General features: G+C 35.5%; 1 protein-coding gene across 21 annotated transcripts in view; it reads right to left on the minus strand.

The window, feature by feature from the left end:
- ppip5k2 (diphosphoinositol pentakisphosphate kinase 2) overlaps positions 1 to 11,060 on the minus strand; it is a 93,156-nt gene extending 82,096 nt beyond the window's left edge. For all 21 annotated transcript variants that reach the window (XR_012386106.1, XM_009305118.5, XM_073914401.1 and 18 more), the window contains exons 1-5: positions 10,741 to 11,060; positions 6,770 to 6,830; positions 3,893 to 4,184; positions 1,944 to 2,139; positions 908 to 998 (exon numbers count right to left, since the gene is read on the minus strand). Coding sequence is in view for 20 of the 21 variants with exons in the window: in XM_009305118.5 (XP_009303393.1) it covers positions 908 to 998; positions 1,944 to 2,139; positions 3,893 to 4,054 (449 nt within the window). In the remaining variant the exon portion in view is untranslated. The remainder of the gene's footprint in view (positions 1 to 907; positions 999 to 1,943; positions 2,140 to 3,892; positions 4,185 to 6,769; positions 6,831 to 10,740) is intronic.
- Between the last annotated feature and the right edge of the window lie 8,218 nt (positions 11,061 to 19,278).

A 19,278-nucleotide genomic window follows, 5' to 3' on the forward strand; every position in this document is an offset into this window, starting at 1 on the left:
CATTAAATATTTCAAATGAATCGCATGCGTTAACGCACAAATTTTGACAGCACTAACTATATATATATATAACTGTATATTTGAAGTGTTCAGTTTTTCCACTTACAAAGTATGCCATGTAAATAGCAAGTGGGCCGTGGAGTGACGCAACTGACTTTTAAAGGGAATGGGAGATGAGACTCTGATTGGCTTATACTCAAAACGCACCTATAACTCATTAGGAGAATAAGCTCAACCCTGTTAGACCATGCACTGCGGAGCAGAGCGTATTTTCCCATTTTTAAAATAGCAAAAGTGGATTCAGGCACGCCCTTTGCTTCAGACTTTGTGCCTAGACCTTAAAAATAGAGCCCTTATAAACCAAAACAACCAGTCTGTGCAAGAACCTGAACATTATTTACATTATTATTAGCTTTAATCTACAGCTAGGGAAACAGTTCTCAGTGCATAGATGAGTGTAGTGAGAGAGCTTCTAGTCGCTTGATGATGTATGTGCAAAAAAGTCATGCCTGTTTTGCAAAAAATGCCCATCCTCACTCTCGTCACCTCATGCGTTAATGTCCATATTCCAAATAGTCAATATGATGCTATTTGTATTATTCCTTTAACACCCCAAAATGAATGTATTAATTACGCTTGTGTTGTTAGTAGATCACACATACCTGATTATCACTGCCTGTGCTTGTTTGTGACCTAATTTTCACTTAGTAGATTACACCAGTCAATTTGGAAACAAGCTGTTGTGTCTGAGTTCTTTCATTTGAGCACTGTCAGTAAATCACCCGCACAATTACAATCCCATCAGCGCATTTACATGACTGCACTCCTATCATTTCATGGAGAAATTAGCCACTATTCACTATTCACTATATAATAACCATATTGTGATGGCAGACGTGAAGCTCACCTATCCTGAATGTAGTACTGAAGATCCAGATCATTGATGACAAATGGATTCCTCAGCTTCTCATAAGCCACAGCCTTATCAAGTGGGAAACCTGTGAAAACAGACAATAAACGCTGCTAATAAATACTTTTCTGATGTGTGAAAATATCAACAGGGAATGAACAGTAACATTTTAGTTTAAGGTAGAGTTCTCACTATTTACTAGAGGTTGATTTCCTGCCTATTCATAAGATATTGGCTGTTTATTTGTATCTATAATCACATGAACCGTGAATGAACCGTGAAGTGTAAAACAGCATTAGCTAATTAATTAATAAATAATGTTGAAGTATCGCCCTTTGTTTTTGATTCTCAGGTTAACTCGATGACAACGTATTGTAAAGTGTACTTGCATATTTCATATTATTTTACAAATATATGCACACTTTAAAGTCCTCATTTACTGTTCTGTTCTTCTGGAATGAGTCAAATAATTTCATCACCTGATTTGCTAGTAGTTTTCTTGTTTACGATTGATGTTTGCAATAAATTACGTGTATATAACCACAAAGGTTTTTTTACTGCGCACACAAACTGTAAAATTACATGTATATATCAGAATTTATCTTTGTTTTACACATAAAATCAGTTTTTTCTGTTCTGTATAATGCTATTTAAAAGGTTTGAAGTGGAGTGATGGGAAACAAAGCATCTTTATAATGTCTGTAAAAAGGTACATAAATATTGCATACTTTTTTTTATTTAATAATAAAAGATGATATCTAAACTGGTGCAACTTATTTCTTTTCCTTATTTTCTTTCTGATTTATCCCAATGGACCATTCATAATTTCTTCTCCCAGAAAAATGTAATACAGATGGCCAAAAAAGAGGTATAAATACTCATAAGGAATATATAAAGAATAAAAAATAAATAAATAAATCAAAAATCTAAATGTAATCTAATGGAATGGAACTAATGGACTTGGTTTCTGGAAAAAACACTATTTTTTATTTATTATATTATTTCATTAGGTAACAGAGAGAATACCACTAACCTTTGGAATGGAAAGAAATGAGACAATCACAGAGCGGCCAGTTTTCCACCGTCTCATTCAGAATGACTTCCTCTTCAAACGTAACCACAGTGATGTATTTGAACAGACTCAGTCTCTCCAGAATCTCCTTCATAGGTTTGGACTTTGACTTCTTGGACATGGCACAGATACCCACCACTATCTGTCTCTCTGGGGGCTGCAGATGCAACACGTGCAATTAATATTTACCTAAATTCATTAGATTTGTTTAAAGAAACACTCCACTATTTGGAAATAGGCTCATTTAAAAAATATCCTAGGAGTTAAGCAGTCGAGTTTTACCATTTTTGAATCCATGCAGCCATTTTCCAGGTCTGCCGGAAACACTTTTAGCTTAGCATAAATCATTGAATCAGATTAGACCATTCTTGCTGTGTCTTTTTCCTTCTCAACACTGCAATTTGACCTGGTGCTACCATACTCAGATGCAACTTACATAAAAAAAAAAAACTAATATATATATATATATATATATATATATTTTTTTTTTTTTTTTTTTTTATATATTTTTCTTTTGGAGAAAGCCTCGTTTGTTTTATTCCGACTAGAATAAAAGCGTTTTTTTTTTTTTAAACAGTTTTAAGGACAAAATCATTAGGCTATATTTTTTCAATAGTCTACTGAACAAACCATCGTTATGCAATAACTTGCCTAATTACCCTAACCTGCCTAGTTAACCTAATAAACCTAGTTAAGCCTTTAAATGTCACTTTAAGCTGTATAGAAGTGTCTTGAAAAATATCTAGTAAAATATTATTTACTGTCATCATGGCAAAGATAAAATAAATCAGTTATTAGAAATGAGTTAGTAAAACTATTATGTTTAGAAATGTGCTAAAAAAACTTCTCTCCGGTAAACAGAAACTGAGGGAAAAAATAAACAGGGGGCTAATAGTTCAGGCTAATAATTCTGACCTCAACTGTGTGTGTATATATATATATAAATATATTAATATATTTCGGAAGAGATGTTAAACTGAGGTCCTGACTCTCTGTGGTCATTAAAAATCCCAGGATGTCCTTCGAAAAAGAGTAGGGGTTTCACCCCGGCATCCAGGCTAAATTTGCCCATCGGCCGCTGTCCATCATGGCCTCCTAAACATCCTCATATTATAATTGACTTCATCACTCTGTCTCCTCTCCACCAATCAATTGATGTGTGGTCTGGCACAATAATGCAGCCGTCAAGTCATCCAGGTGGATTCTGCACACTGGTGGTGGATAAGCAGATCCCCCCCATTGAGAAAAGCGCATTGAGAGTCTAGAAAAGCGCTATATAAAAGTAAGCATTTATTATTATTATTTATTACAATTATAAAGATAAAGATAGTATTAGTTCTAACTAATGTAAACAATGTTGATCATGTTATTTTATGCTTGATTGTTCGATTTCTGTCCCTGAAAACCCTAAAGCAATGTTTATTTAACTTTTATATAAATGAAACAAAGCAAAGATATGCTTGTAATGTATTATTTATTGTAATTTATTAATTATGTAATGTATTATTAAACTAAATGAATGAATTAATATGTTACTGTGTATTGTAGAAAAGCAAAATACCACAATGTCCGATTTTCCCATTATCGTGCAGCCCTAATATACTTAAAATTCTTCCTGTGGATACATTTTTAAAAACATCCATCAAAGTGCTCCAGGACGCATGGAAAACCTGGGCTTAATCCTCTAATCAAATCAGAAAATGCTGTGACTTACTGAAATGAATCAGTTTATGCGGCATGTTTTTAAAATGAAATGCGCTTGATGGAGTGGGATTGCATGGGAAGCGGGAATGCTAACACAGATGCTAAAGAAGAAGATTACCTGCACACCTCTTACCAGCCGGCTGAACTCAAAACCAATCATTCACCGTCCCTAAGAGGCAGCAAAAGAGCAGGCGTTTTCCACTTACCGAATCATATTCTGCATCATCTCTCTCTTCATCCTCTTCTTCCACGTTCTCATACAGACAATCATAGCCGAGGACTCTGCCTGGATCCAGCAGTTCATCTCCCTCGCCGTCATCAGCTCCAACAAAAAAGCGAGGGTGATCCAAGTCCTCGTGCACAGACATGTTCACTACAGACAGCTGTCAGCCACTCACAGAGTCCCGGCAGAGGTCAAACTGAAGGTTAGAGCTGGTAATATCCAGCCTCACAGCCCTCTTCCTGCTCCTCACAGACACTCATCATCATCCTCTCCCTCTTTAACAGAGCACAAAAACACAACAACATTTTCAGAAGGGCTTTTCAGTGTTTCTAATAGAAGTCTCTGATGCCCCGTTTCCACTGAGCTATACAGTTCTGTACAATAGGATAGGGCTGGGCGATATTGTAAAAAAATTATTACAATATCATGTTTTATATCATTCGATATTGATAATTATTGAATATTATTTAACAATATATTTAGGAATATTAGGATTTTATCTGACCACTTTAATTTAATTTACCAATATTACTAAGGCAAATAGTTTTAATAATCAAAAACAAAAATATTTAAACAAAATGTCTGATATCTTTATATTAAAATAAACATAAGTGTTAAAGAGACTCCTAAACTTGATAAATAAAACGTTGCAAAGTGTGTGCGATGGTAAAGTAGATCTGTAACATCTGTAAGGTGTCAATAATAATGATACAATGAACCTCAAACTCTGTAAACAAAACTAATTATGTTGATCAAACCTAAGGGTGCTTTCACACCTGCCTTATTTAGTTCGATTGAATCGCACTAGGAGTTCGTTTTCCCTTTTGGTATGGTTCGTTTGGGCAGGTGTGAATGCAGCAATCGTGCTCGAGTGCGCACCAAAAGCGGACCAAATAAGCTTAACGAGACCTGCTTGAAGAGGTGGTCTCGATAGGCTTTCAAACGAACCCTGGAGCGGTTTGTTTGTGGTGAGAATATGATCCGTACTAAAACAGGTCCAACCGCAAAAAGTACTGCGCCTTTTGGACCAATTCAGCTGCCGTAGGCCGATGCGCTGTGCATTATGGGATATGGAGAAAAAATATTTGTTGACAGCGCTTTACCAACAGAGAGAGAGGTGCCCTGATGTATGCCCTAAATGCAGCTTTGGCAGTTGTGAGAACAGTACACATCTGGCCTCCTCCACGAGAAGCCCCATCGCGGCACACTACATCTTAACGTTGTTTTCTATTTGCAGCAGACAGGCAGAATAAATCAATTTTTATAACTTTAAAAGACATAGCGCAACATGGTGGCTCTTTACAGCTGGTGTGTGACCCCGTCTGAGTCTTTAAAATCTAGTTTTTCTTGTGTGTGTTTGTTTTATTTGCATTGGCGACTCCTAGAGGCAATTATGTTGAACTGCACACTCCAAAGTATCTTTGAGCCGTGCAATGGCAGCTGTATGAGACGGGATCATCCGCATGTCTAGCAGGTATATACGGTTTCCATATCATGCAGTTGACCAGCCAAACATTAAAAGCGATCGACTTCACGCACATTGCTATAAAGGCGCCATCTGAAGATGAATCTGCATACGTGAATCGGAAACATGTCCATTCAATAAATGTGCAAATAATATGTAATGCTCAAATGTGATTGGGCAGCTGAAAGCGCACATCCCTCCATCGCTGGGCAGCTGAAAATTAAAAAAAATTCACCCCCTCACAGTTGTCATGAATGGTAATTTTAGCTATATGAACCAAAATCGTTCTTTGTACCAGGCTGTAAACACCTTTTTTTCCTGCTCTAAAGTTGGCCATTCTAACAGTGGGCTCAATTGAAATTTGCTCTGTTATGGAGCCAGGACTAGCGGAACTTTGATGAATTGCAGTTTTTTCAGACACTTCCGTATTGGCTTCTTGAGGGAGAGCGGGAGGTTGTTGCTTGCTCTTAACCTGCACCTTTGCATAAGACCTTTTCTTTTTTAAATTAATTCACCGTGTGATGTTCAGACCCCACTGCGTTAACTGTTTCAGCTAAACTCTCCAACTCTATTTTTTTTTTCTTTTGTCATTAGTTCCAGAAGACAAACTTGCAAATAACACCGTTATTCTCCGGTCTACCTCCGATAGTAGCACCTCCAATTCACATTCTGTGAAGTTTCTCTTACTTCTCGCTTGCTGTTGCCATTGCTTTTTCATTTGGCTTTGCCAAAGTGGAGTCATTATCATATTTATATGGGAGAGGAAGCAGGGAGGGGTTTTGCGGTTGTGCACAAGCACTCAGTTTCATGTTAATTTAGATGTACAAAGAGAATATGCGTGGGATTCCAAGTACACAGTGTTTTATACATCTGAATTTTTCACTGCGTACGTACGCAAATTTACAGCTTTGTCCGGACGCAATGTTTTAGTTTTAATTCAACGCAACTCTTTGTACACGAGGCCCTGCCCCCTGGTGTTTCGAAACACATTAGTCATGTGACAAGGGTGTTTGGAATCACCTTAGTCACGCGACCTGGGTGTTTTAGATCATGCTTCGGTGAAGTGTTTCGAAACACTTGCGCTTCAGGATCTCGACACTGTGTCGAAACGTCACTTTAACATCAGCCATCCAACTTTTTATGAGCTGCTTTGAACTGTCGAAAAAAACTCAAGCTGACTTTTGTTTTGATCAGATTTAGTTTGAAACTATTATTTTAGTTAATTTTTTGATTTTGTTTGACATATACCGGGGTCTTTAGAGTGAAAACCAAATAATTACAATTAATTTTACTGCAGATTCATATTTATTAGACTAACAATTAGTCACAGGCTTTTCCATAGAGAATGAATTAAAAATTCATGACGCAATACTGGATCTAATGGTACAAACTCACCTCTAAGATGGGTCACAATAATCCCCAGATGCCCACAAGTTCAGAGTTAGCAATGATTATCCTGCAAAAAAAAAACAAAAAAAGATTTAAAATTACGGTAAGTTATTTATTTGTTTTATTAATGCACACTAATAACAGGAAATAAAACCTCAAGCAAACCTTCAGATAGAACAGTTCAATAAAAATAAACTCATGACTAGATATGAGACGATAACCGTTTTCAAGGTATACCGCGGTTTGGAAAAGTCAAGGTTTTCTGTTAAACAATTTCTGTTATATTGTTCCTACAGGATACGCAGGATTTTTCTTTTTATATATATATTATTTTTTACATTTTTTAGGACAACAGAATCTCCAGCAGAAAAGATATCCAAAGATGAGATTTTAATTTGTAAAGAAATCTGTGTTTTAGAAACTAATGAAGATAGCAGAAGTCTTCATTTGAATTATTTTGCCTGACATGTTTACTATTACAAAATATTTGAAATGTTTCTCAAAATAAAATACATTGGCTGTGTCGAAATTGCCTACTACTCATTAGGTACTGCATTTGAATGTACTACTCGACTGATCGAAAATTATGTTTTATGCAGTATGAAAGAGAGTAGTGTGAATGGAGCTCAGACATACTATGGATGCCATTTTGTCATCACCTGACCTACTCGCTTCACTCCCATTCATGAATTTTCTCATGGTGCATCATGGGATAGCGTAGCATCCATTGGATGTGCACTTTAGAATCTTGCCGGAAGTAGTAGGAAGTAGTAGGGTCCATATAATGCACACAACAAGGCAAATATCTGACCTTCTTTACCACACCCAAACATAACGCCACCAATTGGAAAATCAAGGAGAGGTCAGTATTAAAGATTATTCACACTAAATGCAGCATGACACAGCAAAGAGATTAACTGATGAAAGAAAAAGAGAAGCAAAATCTCCTTTTAGATGCTCTAAAGCATAGTCCACCCAAACATTTTAATTGACTCACTATTTACTCACTCTCAAGTATGAATGGTTATTGTTTAGATTTTATTAATATCAAATACTGATTCCAATACTGCTTATCGATAATCTTATCAATACTGTTATCTATAATTTGACGCAAAGAGACAAAAGTTTACAAATACCTGCAAACAAACAGAAGTAGATGCATAAAGTTTGGATAAATAAATAAATACGGCACTCAGACTGAGTTGCATGTAGGCATGGGATGATAAACGTTTTCAAGGTAAACTCCAGTTTGGAAAAGGCAATGTTTTAAAACCACCAAACTTTTCTGCTATACCGTTCTTACGATATATGTACGATTTTATTGACGTTTTTTTGTTTTGTTTTTTAGGACAACAGTATATACAGCAGAAAAGATGCTGTTTTAAATTGTAAAGAAATCTGTTTTCGAAACTAATGAAGACAGCAGAAGTCAATGATTTATTTGAATTATTTAGCCTGACATGTTTACTGCTCCAACATATTAGAAATGCTTCTCAAAATAAAATACATTGTTCAAAGGGGAAAATTTTTTTGTTTTTTTTTACCCAGACATTTAAAAAAAGAACATATTTAAGAGCAGTTATCACAATACCGTGAAAACGTGAAATTTTTATTCAAGGTTATCCTACCGTCAGAATCTTACGAGCCGCCTCGTTGGATTTAATCCTGCTAAGTATTTGCACTGCTGTGTCTTTTTTAAACTTATTTAACTTTGAACATTCTTAACAGTGATTGACACATCTGGACTGACTGTATTCATGGTCAAACTGAACTGTGACGTCCGTTCCCTGAAGGTTCAGATCAAATACATGTAGCACTACAATTAACAGTACTGTTTGTCTTGAAGTTCTCAGTACCCATCGCTACCATCAAGTGTTCCAAACCTTTTACCAGTTTCTTTAATCTGTATAACATAAGAGAAGATATTTTGAAGAACGTTGAAACTGGGTAACCATTGACCTTCATAGCAGGAAAACTAATACAATGGAAGTCAATTACAGGTTTCCAGCTTTCTTCAGAATATTTTCTTTTGTGTTCAACAGAAACAAAAGAAATTCAAACAAGTTTGGAACAAGGTGACCAAATGATGACAGAATTATGGGTGAACTTCCCCTTTAACTTCCATATGCAAGAGACAGTTTATAAATCCAACATTTGTGCATCAACATTTTAATAACAACAACAAAAAAAATCTAATAAATCTCCCTCATTTAAAGTTTTTAACAGCCCTTATTATATAATAAATAGAATTTACACACATGTAAATCTGTATTGAACAAAAAACACTGATGTAAAATGTTTCCAGTAAGTGTGTGTATAGATTACAAAGAATCAGAATGCTTGATGAGGATAAACTATTCAAGAAAAAAGGCAGAATTGTGAAGAACCTTTAAAGAATGTTTAACTAGCTATATGGGTTGTGTCAGTAGTTCAAAGAGGTTATGAACTGTAAACGCTTCAAGCTCCTGCTGACACATGGAATTCAGTTTAGTGACATCATAGTGGCAGAAATGACACGTTTACATTCACTTTTAAGTGTATTTAAAAATAAAATAAAATAAATAAATAAAACACAAAAAGGTTGCGACCTGTGGCCATTGTTTTATAGAAATGTTTTTTCTACACTGAAAAAAAAATACTTTTGCCGCTTGTTTAAACAACTTTTTTAAATGCAAAATTTTTTGTAACAACTTCATTATTTTATGTTCAATCCAAAATGATTACGTTAACGTTAACGATTTGTGTTGGGACCTTTTTATTCTTATTTAACTTTTTATTCAACAATTACAAACTTTTTTTTTATTACAACTATTACAAAACAGAAGGAAATATCTTGTCACAAATTTGTAAAAATATAAAAACAGCTAAACACTAACCCCCTGAGTGGTTTAAAAAAATAAACATGTTATAAAACAAATAAATTGTGGATAAGATAAACTTGTTCCAACTTGTACCAACAATTAACTCTACAATAAATAAAATAATATGGCAGTTATATCGCGATTTCGATGCTAAAACGATGTATCGTGCAACCCTAGTTTTGGCAATAGCAAAAAATGCATAGGTCAAAATTGCTGATTTTGTTCTTACACCAAAAATTTTTACAGTCAAAAATTAGGTACCATAAAATATATTTTAAATGTCCTGTATATAAAACCTTTCCTTTGAATTTCTAAGCATTCAGATTGTCTCAATATTTTGACTTCTTGCAACAACAGATACCAGATTTTTAAATAGTTGTCCAATCCAAATATTGTCCTATCCTAGCAAAGCATTAAATCAATGGAAACGTACCTAGTCATCTCTCATGTGATGTATAAATATCCATTTCAAAAAGCTGACAGATTCAGTGGTCTAGTTTCACACAAAAAATAAAAGGACAGTCTAAACCATTACAATGAATGACAATACTGAATCGCTGATGTTTATTACAAAATGGTGCTAAATTAACCATAGATGTGTTATTTGCCTTCTACACACAAGATATGGTGAAAACCCTGCCAGTGATCTGAGATCTAAACAGAGCCCTGCCATAATCCGAGGACATCTGTCACTGACACCACCTGTCTGACAGCACACAACACATCACAACACAACTCAACACCACACACAAAACGGAAATGATACCCTTTTTCCTCACACAGCAAGGGGAATTCACAACTAAACAAACAACTAACAATAACAACGTCAAACTTAATCACTTAGAAATATTATATACATATCATTATATATTTGTGGGATACTAGTTAAAAGCAAGTGTCACTTGACTGACAGCACAGATGTGTATTGTAAGAACATCAAGTACAGTAGGATTTACCTTCACATACATTAGTATAAAAGCAAAAGTCAAGGCAGGAGGTCAGTCAGTCAGTCATGTGCAGTCTGATGTCTCACTTCAAGCTGCTAATTTGCTCCAGCACAAATGTTTAACACGTGCACTATGTTGAAGATGATAAGCTATAAATGTATGCTCTTACCTGCGGTAAAAGAGATCGAAGTGAATCCAAGGCTGCGGGCTGTTATGTTAGCAATTCACACATAGAGAAACACTGAATGAGGAGCGCTAACATTAGCACGCAAGCTAAAAGCACCAGCAGAAAACATCACCACCATCATCATCCTTCAGCTAACGGACGCGCACGAACTACACATTTCTGATTCTCTGCAGGCCTATATAAGACTTTCATTACAGTCAGTGGTGTTACATGTCTGATTTTACCCCGGTGTAGGTTTTAAAAGTCAAAAAACGGCAGTAGAGGCGGTGTGTCGTCAGCCGTGAGGTCACCGCGAGGGCGGAGCCTTCAAACTAGAATGTGTGTGTTTTAACCGTTTTACCTGATTTTACTAAATCTGACCAATCAACAGCGCCGCCATAATGCGACTTGTGGTTCAGAAAAATTATAACTTAGCGTTTATACAGTTCAGTTGAAAGCAGAAGTTTACATACACTGTATAAAAAGGCACATGAGACTTTAATTCATTGTATTTAAATTTAATGAAATTAAATTTAAAAGTCATTTAAAAGTCAGATGTTAATGTGACTAAACTTTTTACTCTTTTAGGTAAGTCAGGATTATCAAACTTGTTTCTGTTAGGCTTAATATCAGAATAATGAGATAGATTTTTTTTTTTTTTAGAAATTGTTATAACTTTTCCTGAAAGTCAAGTTTACATACAAGATAAGATTATTATTATTATTATTATTATTATTATTATTTTATAATATTAATATTATTTTATTATTATTATTTTATTAAAGAATGCAAAAAGACAACCACAATCAGGAGATCGACCTAAGAGACATACAAAGGATAAAAAATACAAACTACATTAGCTGCAGAAAGAAAAAAGATTAACAAAACAAAAGAAGGGGTAAGTAAATTACAATTGTATAAAAGTGTATGAAAATAAATTAAGAGCATTAGGAAAGTGTTATAACTCAAATCAGAGTCAATAGACAACAGTTTTTCATATAGAACCAGGAATCTGACACATTTTTTGTTTTTACACATACGGAAAGATTTGAGCCGTGAGTCAACTTCAATCAGAAAATGTCGAAAAGTAGGGACTGAAGCCATGCATTTTTGCTTATGTATAAAAAAATTCCAAACAAGATAAAAGTTGAAGGTAAATTCTTTAGATTTATGTGAAGATTCTGAGTAATAATAAATAATTTATTTTAAATTAAAATATTGTGCAAAGGTAACAATAAGATTATTATGCCTCTGAAAAAGCTCAAATGATGATGTCAAGGTTTTGGAAGTTTCTGATTGGCTTATTGACAACATTGGAGTTAATTGGAGGCACAACTGTAGAATAGTATTTAAGGAAAACCTCAAACACACTGCTTCCTTGTGTGACAACATGGGAAAATCAACAAGCCAGAATCAACAACAAAAAAGCCAGATTACACTAGGAAATTCTAGAAAACATGTCTTGTGGTCAGATAGAAACTAAGATTGAACTGTTTGGCCATAATGACCAGTGTTACATTTGGAGGAAAAGGGGAAAGCTTACAAGGAACACCATCTTAACTGTGAAGTGTGTTTTACACTCTCCTAGTTGCAATCCAGTACTGGAAAACATGTGTACACACATTACACTACAGCCAATTTAGTTCATCTAATTCACCTACAGTATACCGCATGTCTTTGGACGGTGGTGGAAATTGGAGCACCAAGCGGAAACCCAAGCGAACACGGGAAAAACATGCAAACTACACACAGAATGCCAACTGGCTAACCACTGAGCAATGCCGCCCTATTATATTTAAATATATGAAGAAAATATTTCTATTTAAATGCATATTTAAATAGAACATTAATTAGACAAAAACTCAATTTATTGTCCCCCTACTGCCTGCTGCAAGAGAAAATACAACCTGTCCATTGAAGTGAATATATGAAAGCCACTTTTCACATTGCTGTACGTCCTGGAAAATAAAGGAAGTGTTTTAAGCTGTGTTTACACATTATAATCCACATCATTAATGTAAAAATATAAATAAAATAAATGCCAAAGGATTAGTCAAAATGAATCAGTGTAATGCCTTGTTTGGTAAAGTGATCATCCCCCTGAGGTAAAACATTATAAACTTGCTCAGGTGCAAGCAATCAACTTTCACATTAAATTCCAGGTAAATTGCTCCATTTGACATGAGTAGGAGAGGCTCTTTTGTATAAAAGACGCTGTTTCTTAAAGAAGACTGTTCATGTAAAGAATTACCAACATCACAGTTGGGAAAGTTCTTTCAAAAGACCTTCGGCATACAACTAAAAGGCACAGGTTAGAAGGCTACAAAACCCATTTACCTTCCACCAAGCTAATGATGACCCAAAGTATACTGCCAAAACAACAACAACAACAACAACAACAACAACAACAACAACAACCGAATGGCTCAAGTGTAAGAAGGGGAATGTCTTTGTTCTTGAAGGTGAGGCCAAGCCAAAGCCATTTTTTCATTGCCGTTCACCAAAGAATTTGACTGAACTTGAGCAATTCTAAAGAGAAGAAAAGGCAAATATTTCCCAGTCAAGATGAGCAAAGCTAATACAGACACATATAAAAAGACTGATGGCTGGAATTAAAGCAAAACATGGCTCTACGAGGTGAGTCAAGGGACTGATGACTTTTAACCCAGTTAGTCTATTTTAGTAAGAACTGTTGTGTTTTTTTTTTTTTGTTTTTTTTTTCTCTAATTGGTTTTGTTGTAAGACCAAAATTGTAAATAAATCTGGAAAGGGTATTTGAAATGTAGTTTGATTTCAGGCAGTTTGGCAAATAAAGTATAAGCACAACTGAAAACACAAGGGTGCTATTACTGCTATATAAAGGGCGAACAAAAGTAACTCAGCCAGGCACAGGTGAAACAATTTTAAAACAATGTCTTTACATTTGTGGTTTGGTTTTATTGTTTGTTTGTTTTTAGTCCGGACCATAAAAGTCCTCAATTTTTCCAGCATTCAAACGGTCATTTTTACCTGAAGGCACAAATCGTCACCTGACATTTTTGTCAAAATTAAGTTATTGATATATTCTTATGAAATTACAACTTATTTACGTCATAGGATATATTTTTTTTAAGTTTCTTAAATTTTAAGAATTTTTAATTAAAAGCAAATGTTACACTCACACTGTTTGTTATATGGAATGCAAAAACTTTGAAGCTCAAAATCATTCAGAACGCCATTCCAAGATGACGAAATAATTTTAAAAATCTTACCAAACATTAACTGTAACCTATTTTTTATTCTGGACAGTATACTGTTAAACCCTATGGGATAAGGAAAATGAATAATAGGAAAATATGCAATAATTCTTTCCAACTGTAAATCTGTTGACATTAAAGAACTTGTGAAAAACTGACCAATGGAAAAGAAGATCTATTTAGATTTTTCAACTGTTCATTGTAAATGCTGGTCTAAAGAGAAGGTACAATATGATGTCCAATCATAATCACAGAGTGATATCAAGAGTCAAGACATGGAAACTTTAAAAATAATACAGCCCAGCTAGCAAAATTCATATGGCTCAAATCTGGCCCCCACAAGACACTTACATCTGGCCCACATACCCCATATGGCACTTGGGCGGTCCGTTCCTGTTTGCCAGATCTGGGTCACAATTAAGCCCTAGCAATACCATAGATTTGCCAGAATTCAACCAACTGAACCAAGACTAAACCTATTCTGGGCCACAGTTTGCTTTTATTCTGGCCCAGCTCTGGCCTACACCATACACTTACATCCGGACCACATACATGAATGGAAGCAGTCCACATATGTTTTAAGATAACTGGGCCACATTTGCCATATCTTCTCTGGGCCACTTTAGGGTCATAGCCACATTAGCCAGAGCTTAATGCCCTGAATATTTGCCAAAAATGGCCCACATATGTCTTAAGATAACTGGGCCAATACTCCTTAGAGATTTGGGTCCATATTGACATATGGCTGCACATCCATGATGCGAATCTCCTGTTCCACCACATCCCAAAGGTGCTCTATTGGATTGAGAACTGATGATTGTGGAGGCCATTTGAGTACAGTAAATGTATTTTCATGTTCAAGAAACCAGTGTGAAATGATTTGTGCTTTATGACATGGTGCGTCATCCTGCTGGAAGTAGCTATCAGAAGATGGGTACATTGTGGTCATAAACGGATGGACATGGTCAGCAACAATACTCAAGTAGGCTGTGGCTTTGACATGATACTCAATTGGTACTAATGGGCCCAAAGTATGCCAGGAATATATCCCTCACACCATTACACCACCTGAACCATCGATACAAGGCAGGATGGATTAATGCTTTCATGTTGTTGATGCCAAATTCTGACCCGACCATCCGAATGTTGCAGCAAAAATTCAGACCCATCAGACCAGGGAATGTTTTTCCAATCTTCAGTTGTCATATTTTGGTTAGCCTGTGCAAACTGTAGCTTCAGTTTCCTGATCTTAGCTGACAGGAATGGCACCCGGTGTGGTCTTCTGCTGCTGTAAGTAACCCATCTGCCTCAAGACCTGACCTGACTCTGACCTCTGACATCAACAGTGCATTTGCTCCAACAGAACTGCCGCTCAATGGATATTTTCTTTTTTATGGACCATTCTCTGTAAACCCTAGAGATGATTGTGCGATCCCAGTAGATTAGCAGTTTCTGAAATACTTAGACCAGCCCATCTGGCATCAATAACCATGTGATGTTCAAAGTCACTTAAATCACCTTTCTGCCTCATTCTGATGCTCGGTTTGAACTGCAGCAGATCGTCTTGACCATGTCTACTTTGCGTTAACAAGCAGTTGGACTGGTGAACCAAATAAAGTGGCTTGTGAGTGTATAAGTGCAAATGAATACATTTTCCTTCTTTTTCAGACACATTCACACTTAAGGCAATCCAACCACCAGAGGAAGCGCAAAAAAATGGTTTTAAAGACTTACAAACCACTTCTTGTGTTCTGCTTCTGTGATCGCATCAACACAAAATACATAATCTAATAATGACTGTATTATATAATAGTCTAGAACTGGTTAGATGATGTAGCCACATGGGTGGCAGGGTTAGATTAAGCTTTCTTCAAAGAAAAAAACATTCTATGTAGGGGGAAAAGCGTGAACTGCTTTTGCAGAGTTAGATGTGTTTCTGGGATAGCTGTGAAAATGTAATCCAAACTTAAAACCCAAGCCTCTAAGCCTAACCCAAAGCTATTCCAGAGGCAAATTATGAAAAACAATAGTAGAACCACCTATTCCTAATTGTCACCATAAACCTGTCATTCATTCATTCATTTTCTTGTAGGCTTAGTCCCTTTATTAATCTGGGGTCACCACAGCAGAATGAACCACCAACTTATCCAGCAAGTTTTTACGGATCAAATCCACGCAAATAGAGGGAGAACATGCAAACTCCACACAGAAACGCCAACTGAGCCAAGGCTCGAACCAGCAACCCAGCGACCTTCTTGCTGTGAGGCGACAGCACTACCTACTGCACCATTGCTTAGCCCCCATAAACTTATTTAAACGTGCTCATTAAATCCAGTTGGTTGATTGAAAAGCTGTTCCATTATCAGTTCAAGATGTTGATCAAACTTGATAAAATTAGATTCTTCAGGAAGAAGCAGAGTATAATCACTTCAAATACAGGCCAGATTAATGGGGCTGGAGAAAATGAATGAGACGGTTCACCCCAAAATCAAAATTTCCTCACACTCAAGTAACTCTAAACTTTTATTTTTATTTTTTGTTGAAGACAAAAGAAGATATTTTGAAGAATGTTGGAAAAAAACAGCCACTGACATTCATTATAGAAACAAAAACACTGTGGAACAAATGGAAATCTATATTTTATTATTTTCAACAACAAAGCATTTCAATGCAGCAAGCTAAAAATGTTCCAAGGACATAAAAGCAACATAATAACAAGCCAGGACAACTCTGTAACTTACTGTTTTAGTAGTATAGCTTAAGCAATCATGTCCAGTGTTATGTTCATATTTATTTTCATTTAGCACTGTGTCTTGCAAGACACAACATTTTTTTCTACTATATGTGTCTACACATGTACAATAACAAAAAAGCTTGACTTGACAAGATTAAGAGCATGTGACTAGAAATGAACACAAAATATGTGACATTTAACATACTGTAAGTGTCACAATTTGGTCATCAAAGACTAAAAAACTTATAGGAGTGACAGGAATGACAACAACACCATAAAAGTCACGCTGAGACGTTCAGTACAAGGTCGAAAATCATTAGCTTAAACTGTAACAAAACCTATAGCTTTTTAAGATGGCTCTTGCATATGGATGATTCACACATTGTCGTGTTCAAAATTAACAAAAAAAAAGGTAAGACATGTCTGAGATGACATCCAGAAAGATTGCTGTTTTGCAAAAAAACATTAAGCCACTCCACGTTACACAATCCACTGTGTTGTCAAACACAATCAGAGATCCAATCTCTTATCATTGACAACTCAAACACTCAGTGTCTTTCCAAAACAAGAGCTGGAAAACTCTGAAGAAAATGTTTTTTACACATACACACAGGACCTATGATCTTATAGCAAACTATTGAACAGTTTTCAAATATTCCTCACAGGCTTATCTTAATTTAATTAAATATGTTAATAGCTAATAGTTAACAGCTCAGCTTGGCTGGCAGGGGAGTTGAATTACTGGTTTTGATTCGCCACAGTCCACATCAACCCCCCACTTACTGTCCAGAAGCATGAAGGCAGGTGCTCAGAACAGTAAATACACCGAAAACTGTGTAGGCGTCTCTGGGAAGGTGCTAAAGGGATGTGCTGATCAGCTCTCAGGAGTCTTTGCCAACATGTGCAACCACTGACACAAGGTTCAATTCCATAGATGAAATCATCCTCACAACAGCTAATGGGGTATATGCACACAGACTTTTAATTTTCAGTCAGGCAGCTGCAGTGACTTTCATTCCAGTTCAAAATCAATGCATTTATATCAAATTTCTTTAAAAATGAGTGATCTTCACTGCCTGATTGAGATATGATATAAAGTGGGTATCAGAGCGGGTGAGAGGCACTAAATTAAATTTCATAGTTCTGTCCCATGTCTGTAAAATATCCACTGAAAAAAGCGTTGCATGTTGAATTTAAAAAAACAAATTAAATGTATTAATGTTTACTTAATTTGTTTGTTTAATTTTAGCCCAAATAAATTGTTTACAACCACTTAACGTAAAAATAATTGAATAAATCCAAGGAATCATCTTTGAATAATTTTTTTCATGCGCATCGATGGATTTGCTCTTCAGTGTTCGGACTCTCAGTAGTGATTATTAACCACGACTCAGCTAAAGTGTACTTAACTTAAACACTGAAAACTAAACTACACTGTTTCAATTTACTACAATTTTCTATTTGAAGCTGCTTTGACACAATTTACTTTGTAAAAGTGCTATACAAGTAAAGGTGAAATGAATTGCATTGAACTGAAAAACTAATTTTTACCACAGTATTTTCAGTGGAGTTTCTGTGCTCGCTTGCTGCTCCTGATGGCACTTATGTTTGAACGGACTTTCGTTGTGTTTTATGCTTAAAATTAATGCAGATCTATTTAAAATGAGCTCAAACAACACAATTTTTGTGAGTTTTTTTTAGGACAGCCTAATTCACAAAAAAATGCCATTTTTGCTGCATCTTCAAACTACTTATTTAAAATAAGCTTAAGCAATATTTAATCAAAATAGCTTAATCAAAGTTTTTTACGAACAACTTAATTGTTTATATTCAGTCATTCATTTTCAGCTAGTCCCTTTCAATTCACTTGAATTTGTAAAAACAATTAAGTTAAATTAATCGATTTGAGTTGGAACAACATGAAGAAATTGTGTGGAACCCAGCATTTTTTACAATGGGGTTTTTCTGTTCAATCAAGTAAGAATTAACAATATCTTTGGACTGTGGGGGAAACCGAAGCACCCGAAGGAAACCTTCACAAGCACGGAGAAACATGCAACCTCTACACAGAAATGCTTACTGACCCAGCCGGGCCTCGAACCAGCAACTTTCTTGCTGTATAGGCGATCAAACAACCCACTGCGCCATGATGCCCCAATATCAGTGTTAATTCTCAGTGCTATTATCGTGCAGTATTTTTTACCCCTTCATGCAGTGCAGCATGATGTCTCCATTTTCAGCAGGTTTTCTCTCACTTAGATTATATATTTTTTGGAATTATACATTACTTAGTCTCATGTATCTCTTTTTTTCTTTTAAGCATCTTAAACAGAAACTCTGCAGTTTTGTTGTATCTCGTATAAAATGACAATAAAGACTTTTATTCTAATATTTCACAACAGATTTAAGGATATATATGGATAGTTACAGTTGAAGTCAGAATTATTAGCCCCCCTTTCTTTTTTTTCTGTTTTAAATATTTCCCAAATTATGTTTAAAAGAGCAAGGAAATTTTCACAGTATGTCTGATAATATTTTTTCTTTTGGAGAAGTTTTATTTCGGCAAGAATT

This window comes from Danio rerio, chromosome 10, assembly GCF_049306965.1.
Source record: "Danio rerio strain Tuebingen ecotype United States chromosome 10, GRCz12tu, whole genome shotgun sequence".
NCBI lineage: Eukaryota > Metazoa > Chordata > Actinopteri > Cypriniformes > Danionidae > Danio > Danio rerio.